The following is a 7410-nucleotide window of genomic DNA, read 5'->3' as shown; positions in this document are numbered from 1 at the left end:
ACCATACTTTTTGTACGAGCTAAACTACTATTTCAGTAAACTCTCTTTTATTATTGGTTATTCAAATGAAAATCTGTTTTTTTCTATTTTTTTTTAAATAATAATTTTCGCTTATGTGATAACTTTTATTTAGTGAGACAAAAAAAATTAATATTTTCTTTGGATAATCTTTGCTTAGTCAATGTTTTATAAATAAGGAAGTCGTGTTTATATATACTTATTTGTAATAATATAATGTATTTCATGGTATTAAGAATTTCTAATGTATTGATGGATGCACATGATAGTATGATATGCACTGACGTATGTTGTGTACATAAAGTTAGTGTTATATGACGATTTTTTTGTGAATGTATGATTATGTATAATTATGATGATATTTTTATACTATCAAGCACAAAAAAGTAATTATGAAAATGAGATATTGAGTGATGAAAAATCGTAAGTGACTACTTTTATACAATAAATTAATATTTATTTTTTACTAATGGTGTTTTGGTGATTTTGATGAACTATATGTTAATATGTCAAGTATAACAAAATGCTTTGAATAATGGCAATGCAACAATTGATAATTTTTACATCTAACATAAAATTAATTCAATAGTATTTGTTGTGCTTGTTTTCTAGTGTGGAATTTTAAGTTATGCTTTTGAAATATAATTTATTATATATAATATTTATATTAGAATTATATTATTTTTAAATAATTATAGGTGATATGAGAAATATTTTGATAGAAACAAAAATAATTTATTTATGTATGTATACTGGTATTTTGAGTCGTGTGATACAAGAATATTTAAAAAAAAAGAAAATTATTGAATATTTATAAGAATATATTTTATTATATATAAAAATAATAAAATTTAAGTGACATTTATTATAATAATAATAATAAAAGTAATTAAATAATGAATAATAAAAAATATGATAACTTTGTTTATAATCCCATAAATTGCTTTTAAATATTGTTATCTATAATGATTTAATTCAAATTAATTTGTTAAATTTAGAAAAAATTGAATGAATAAAGTATGTGTGTTTTTGTTAAAGAGTATGTTTGCAATCGTGATTGTGTCTTTTGGTATATAAATAAACAACTGTACATTACACCGTATCTATAATATTAAAATCATATAAATATTTTTTAATAGCATTACATAACTGATTTACTAAATAAAGTGTAATTAAATAAGCTACCTTAATCAATTTTCGTTATTTTTTATTCTATTTTTAACTAAGCCAACAACTATTTTTTTTATTAAAATAAATTTTAATTCGAGATGGGTTAAATAAGATCAATTTAAAAATATGTACGTATTTTAAATTCTAACACATATTCAGATCTCACATAATCACTATTCTCTTTTACCAGACTTAATTTTTGTCTGCAATAAATAAACATTAGATATTATAAAAGTGCTTTACTTTGGTGTTATTCTTATCTAGCTGTGTTTTAATATTACTTATATGTTTAGTTTTATATTAATAATTATATATAGACTGATTTATCATTAGTGACTTTCTAGATTCCATGGTGATATTAATTAATTAAGTTAATATGGAAGTTTAACACTGATAGCATGTTCATAAAATTTAATACAAGTTTAAGCATTATTATTCTCCAACTTGTATTGTAGCTTTTTCTGATTCGGTAATATGACAAGAGTATGTTCGTGTTTGACGTTTGAGTCTAAAATCGCGTAAAAAACGCGAAATTATTGATACAAAATAACTTTTTTATAGGAAGAAACTGAATAATTGTTGTTTCTTTGTCAACGCGGAGATTTAATTGATTTTGTAAAACAGTGGAAATGTAATTATTTTATATTAAAACTTTGAAAACATTGATAGCATTAACCAAATTAGATTTTGGTTCTATTATTTTAAATTAATGAATTTGATTTTTTATTTCCATATACACACATATAAGTCTAATCTCTCTTTTAATTTGATGAAAGTTAAAAATCATGAATAGATATCAAATCAGGTGATAAAAGAGATTATCGAATTCAAATATTTTAAAAAACTAAAAGGCAGTCATTAGGATTATTTTATTTATAATATAAGTAAATCAAGTTTTTTAAGTCTTTACAAAACATTTATTTTTATTTTCATTATTTTTAAATTTTTGAAACAATCATTTTCATCCGATACATTAGTTTTAAGATGGCTAATAATAACATTTATTTAGATTTTGAAAATATTAATCAGTGTCACAAATATTAATCAATATCATATAATATTAAAAAGAGTTAAATATATTAAAAGTTATATTTATTAGTCCTAAATTATTATAAAATATTTCCTTCTTACAAGATGTAGATATTATATTTTAGTTGTCGAATTTTGTTCTCGTAAAAAATGTTCCACGTGTCGCTTGTTGAAAATTATTGACTTTTATAAAATAAATAAATAATTTTATTAGAAATAAATATATATTTTTTTATAAAAATTATAATAGAAAATCCTTTTGTGTTTTTTGTAATTTAGTTAAAAGCCAAGGTTCAGATAGCAGTGAAAAGAGTTTTAGTGCATCTGTTTTGACCAGAAAAGAAACTTCCGAAACTAAAAAAAATGGCTAAAATGAAAATAAAAACGCGTGCGAAGGACGCACATGAAGATGAAGTGTTAGTTTATAAAACGAAGGAGGATGATGTTCTGTTGAATTAAACGAACAAAACATTAATAAAAGCAAATGATAGACAAAGAATCATAACTTTACGTAATCCATAGTTGAAAACTCCAAATTCTCTGTTCTGTTATCTTCTCTGTTCCAAAACCACACTTCATTGCAAATAACGTTCTCTCTTCAATTACAATGAACAAAAGTAAAAACATCATCGTCTTCCTCAACCTTCCAATCCACAAACTCTTCTCTCTTTAGTGTCTTAATTCCAATTCTCTTTTCTCTTCTTTCCGACACATATTACACATACGTGTATATATACGTACATACGTAAGCTACATACAGTGAAAAATTAATTACGATACGAATGGCGGCAGCGGCTTTTGCAATATCCGTCGGGTTGTTGTTGTTGTTGTTGGCGGCGGTTGATGCCGGATCGCCGGTGAGTCTGCCGCTGGAAAGAGCGTTTCCGACGAATCACGGAGTGGAGTTGAGTCAGCTGAGAGCTCGCGATGCGTTGAGGCATCGCAGAATGTTGCAGTCTTCAAACGGCGTCGTTGATTTCCCCGTCCAAGGCACCTACGATCCCTTCCAAGTCGGGTAAACTTTGTCGGTTCTTCTGTTTTTACTTTTCACTTTATTTTTTTTCTTTGGTTTCGTGTAGTTGAATCAATTTCAGAGGCTTTTGGATTTGTGTTGGATTCTGAATAAGTACTTTTCACATCGAATTGATGTGTTATTACTTTTGATTAATCTGTGGCCTTCCTTTGAATTATGTAGTAATTGTTTGATTTTTTGAAATTTTGAATTGATGGGTTATTGCAGGCTTTACTTTACAAAGGTACAGTTGGGTACTCCTCCAGTGGAGTTTTATGTGCAGATTGACACTGGCAGTGATGTTCTCTGGGTTAGTTGTAACTCCTGCAGTGGTTGTCCTCAGACAAGTGGGCTTCAGGTAAATGCAGTTTTTTCCATTTATCGAGATTCGGTTTCAGTAAACTTCTTATCAAACACTTGCAAAAGAAGAAAATAAGATTCTTAAATGAATTAATTTTCTTTTAAGTTTTAAATTAGCCTGCTTCTTCTTGATTTTAATTTCTAGATGAACTAATTTTTACATGCGGTGCAGTTTAATTCATTTTACATGTTTATTTTCGTCTTGGAGTACTTGTTGAGAAAATTTCTGTGACCTAATTTATGTTTGTAGAATATTAAGGTCAACAATATACACCACCTACAAGTTTTGAATATCGTGGTTGTTGGATTTTGCAACAGATTCAGCTAAATTTTTTTGACCCGGGGAGTTCCTCAACATCTTCACTGATCGCTTGTTCTGACCAAAGGTGCAACAGTGGCATACAGTCATCAGATGCAAGCTGTTCCAGTCAGAACAACCAGTGCTCATACACATTCCAGTATGGAGATGGCAGTGGGACATCAGGCTATTATGTGTCAGATATGATGCATTTGAACACTATTTTTGAGGGTTCTGTGACCACCAATTCTACAGCGCCTGTAGTTTTTGGGTGAGGTTTCATTAGTCTGAAATCTTCACACTATTCCTCCTTTTTTGTGTTAGTTGGTTTAATCTTGGGAAGTGTTGATTTGTGAATGGAACAGTTGTAGCAACCAGCAGAGTGGGGACTTGACAAAGTCTGATAGAGCAGTTGATGGAATATTTGGGTTTGGGCAACAGGAAATGTCTGTCATCTCCCAGCTCTCCTCACAGGGGATAGCTCCAAGAGTATTCTCTCATTGTCTGAAAGGAGATAGCAGTGGAGGGGGCATATTGGTTCTTGGTGAGATTGTGGAGCCAAACATAGTTTACACCTCACTTGTTCCAGCACAGTAAGTTCTTTTCATCAGGAAAAAAGCAATTCTTTAGTGTTCGGTAAATAATATTTGCAAGGTGGGGGTAATCCAAATTCTCTTGTAAAGTGTCTGCATTAATGTAAAATATTTGTGCTTTAGTACTTGGGAGGCTGATAAAGTGTCTGCATAAAAGCTTTAGCACTACTGACTGACTAGGCTTCTGATTATTCATCTCACCAAAATTTAATATACTTTCTCTCTGTCAATCTAGAATGTTGCAATCGCTTCCTGGTCTACTGGTTCGGAATGTGATTGTGATGAGTGGAATGTTTATACGAAGATATAGAGTTGACACCAAATTATGGATATGAAACTAGAGATGGTATGTTAGGATTTTGTGATCTACTCTGTTGAGTGCTCTTCGAATAGTGCCTTGTGCAAGGTTGATAATATTTAGTCAGTGGTTTATTAGTTAGTCATTTCTATCTGAAAAAAGGTTAAACCTGAAAGAACTTGAAAGAACCCAGAAGGAAATATATTTTCATTATTGTATATTCAAAGTTTTGTACAGAATCTGGATAAGGAACTGGGGAGTTTAAACATATCACTGAACTTAGGTATCTGTTCTGAGGTGGCTTTAAAGAATGTCCTTTTATAGAAGTGTTTAGACTAACTCCTTCCTTTGCAAATATTTCAGGCCTCATTACAACTTAAATCTACAGAGCATCTCTGTCAATGGCCAGACGTTGCAAATTGATTCTTCAGTTTTTGCAACATCAAACAACAGAGGTACCATTGTTGATTCTGGAACAACTTTGGCGTATCTTGCTGAAGAGGCTTATGATCCCTTTGTCAATGCGGTGAGTTTCAGTTAGGTAATTTCACATGATTCAGTTTATCAATTATTGATGGCAAAAATGGTTTTTTTTTTTTTTTTCTTTTCATTAATGCAGATCACAGCTACAATTCCACAATCTGTACGCACTGTTGTTTCCAGGGGAAACCAGTGTTACTTACTCACCACTAGGTCAGGCTGAGTATTTCATGCCTCTCTTTTTCGAACTTGTTTATTTTATTTTCTCAGCTCTTGTTCTTGATAATTGGGTTCTAAAAAGTGGATTATCTTGATAGTCTCTTTCTCTAAATCCTTTTGTATGTACTGTGTTTAGTGTCACTGACGTTTTTCCTCAAGTAAGTCTGAACTTTGCCGGTGGGGCATCTATGCTTTTAAGACCACAGGACTACCTGATACAGCAGAATTCTATTGTAAGTATTCAAACTTCAATTGCTGTTTCATAGATTTTCTGAGCGTCTTGAGAACAACATTTCCAAAGATATTGATTTGAAGTCAGAGTGAGTTGCAATTTTGCTAATAGCTTTGATTCATCTGTTATTCACGTACATCTTACTGCTTTGTATTGTCCAATTTTTATATACTGTACGTGATCTTACTGAATAATATGGTGAACCTATGTATGTTCCAGGGTGGTGCAGCAGTGTGGTGTATTGGTTTTCAAAAACTCCAGGGTCAAGGAGTAACAATTCTAGGAGGTATAATACATTCCTACCAATTTTTGCATTTCATTGAGCTCAACTCAAGTTTGAAGCTTTGAAAAAAAATTGTTATATTGGGTAGATTTTTTTGACTACTTGTAGCAAAGTGTCATATTATAATCCCCAACTCTTTTACCTTCTTCCTCCACCATGTTCCTCAAATCCTCGCTCTATTAGGATATTTTCTTCAAGAATACGACTAACACAATTTTCTGTCGTGGCAGATCTCGTATTAAAAGACAAAATTGTTGTTTATGATCTGGCTGGTCAACGCATTGGATGGGCTAACTTTGACTGTAAGTTTGAGCCACACTACCAGAAAAGCATAATTTACTTTCATCATCATTGAGGTTGTTATTGAGTTCTTGCTTTTCCACCCAACAAATATTTTTGGTTTTGTTGTTCTGGGTGTGGGACCAGCATAAAAAAAGAGCCAACTTTGTTTTAGTTTGTCTTTATGACTAGCTTCTGATGCTGTTCTTTTCGAATTCAACAACGTAGGTTCTTTGTCAGTGAATGTCTCTGCAACAACTGGCACCGGCAGAAGTGAATTTGTGAATGCTGGAGAGGTAGGTGGAAGCATTTCCTTACGCGAAGGTCTTAAGTTGACAAAGACAGGGTTCTTGGCTTTCCTTGTGCATCTAACACTGATTTACTGCTTTGGATTCTTATAGCATTTATATATATATTGTAAGAGATATTCTTTTTTCATATGCACATTCTTTTGCCGGTATATATTTGACACAATCGGCAAGACCACATTAAGTTTAATGTTGTTTGTGCCTCCTCTCTGCACAATAGGCTTGTTCAGTTTATCCTCAGGTGATTATTCTGTTACCATGTAGAATCAGATGATTACTCTTCACTTTTGTCAGTATTGTAAATTACTTCACAGGATTACTGTTTGTAATGCATACACAACATGATATAAAATATAGCTTTTTCTTCCCCTCGTTTGATTCTGCTTATAATCAATGTTGTTGATGAAAGCTGATATTTTAAATACATTAGACAAGGCCAAAATATCTCTAGTCAAGGATAATAGCAAATTTGATGAAAGCTAATAAGGCCAAAATATAACAAAATTGTGAGTAATCAAAATTTGAAAAGAATCTCTCTAATAGAAAACAATTAACATGGTCCCAACCTGGAATCGGAAGAAGAAGAATGAAAAAATGTAAAAAAAAAAAATGGAAAACTACTTTCATAACTATTTCATGTACTTCAGAAAGTTCTTTCTGAAAAACATTTCATATAGAGATATTCCAGAAAACTCATTCCAAAAAGCATTATATGAGTTCTAAAATGTTTTTTTTTGAAATTCTCATTTCGAAAAATTATCCCAAAATACATTTCATACGTTTCAAATATTCTGTTCCAAAAAATCATATTTCAAAAATTTCGTTTCAGAA

General features: G+C 30.9%; 1 protein-coding gene across 1 annotated transcript; it reads left to right on the top strand.

Moving 5' to 3' along the window:
- Positions 1-2669: 2669 nt before the first annotated feature.
- Positions 2670-6785, top strand: LOC106758118 (aspartic proteinase-like protein 2). Its single transcript, XM_014641041.2, has 10 exons — positions 2670-3232; positions 3458-3587; positions 3908-4158; positions 4253-4480; positions 5142-5304; positions 5398-5471; positions 5614-5710; positions 5929-5995; positions 6223-6294; positions 6500-6785. Exons 1-10 carry the CDS (start codon positions 3000-3002, stop codon positions 6670-6672), a joined length of 1488 nt encoding a protein of 495 aa, XP_014496527.1. The 5' UTR covers positions 2670-2999; the 3' UTR covers positions 6673-6785.
- The last annotated feature ends 625 nt before the right edge of the window (positions 6786-7410 follow it).

This window comes from Vigna radiata, chromosome 4, assembly GCF_000741045.1.
Source record: "Vigna radiata var. radiata cultivar VC1973A chromosome 4, Vradiata_ver6, whole genome shotgun sequence".
Classification (NCBI taxonomy): Eukaryota; Viridiplantae; Streptophyta; class Magnoliopsida; order Fabales; family Fabaceae; genus Vigna; species Vigna radiata.
Note: the sequence above shows the minus strand (reverse complement) of the source record. Positions and strands in the feature narration are given on the sequence as shown.

What these genes read in the sequence shown, in the direction of transcription:
- LOC106758118 (XM_014641041.2), top strand. Translation starts at nt 3,000, where the DNA reads ATGGCGGCAGCGGCTTTTGCAATATCCGTCGGGTTGTTGTTGTTGTTG. An exon ending in CTCAGACAAGTGGGCTTCAG is followed by an intron (nt 3,588 to 3,907) that starts GTAAATGCAGTT and finishes ATTTTGCAACAG; the next exon opens with ATTCAGCTAAATTTTTTTGA. An exon ending in AGGAGTAACAATTCTAGGAG is followed by an intron (nt 5,996 to 6,222) that starts GTATAATACATT and finishes CTGTCGTGGCAG; the next exon opens with ATCTCGTATTAAAAGACAAA.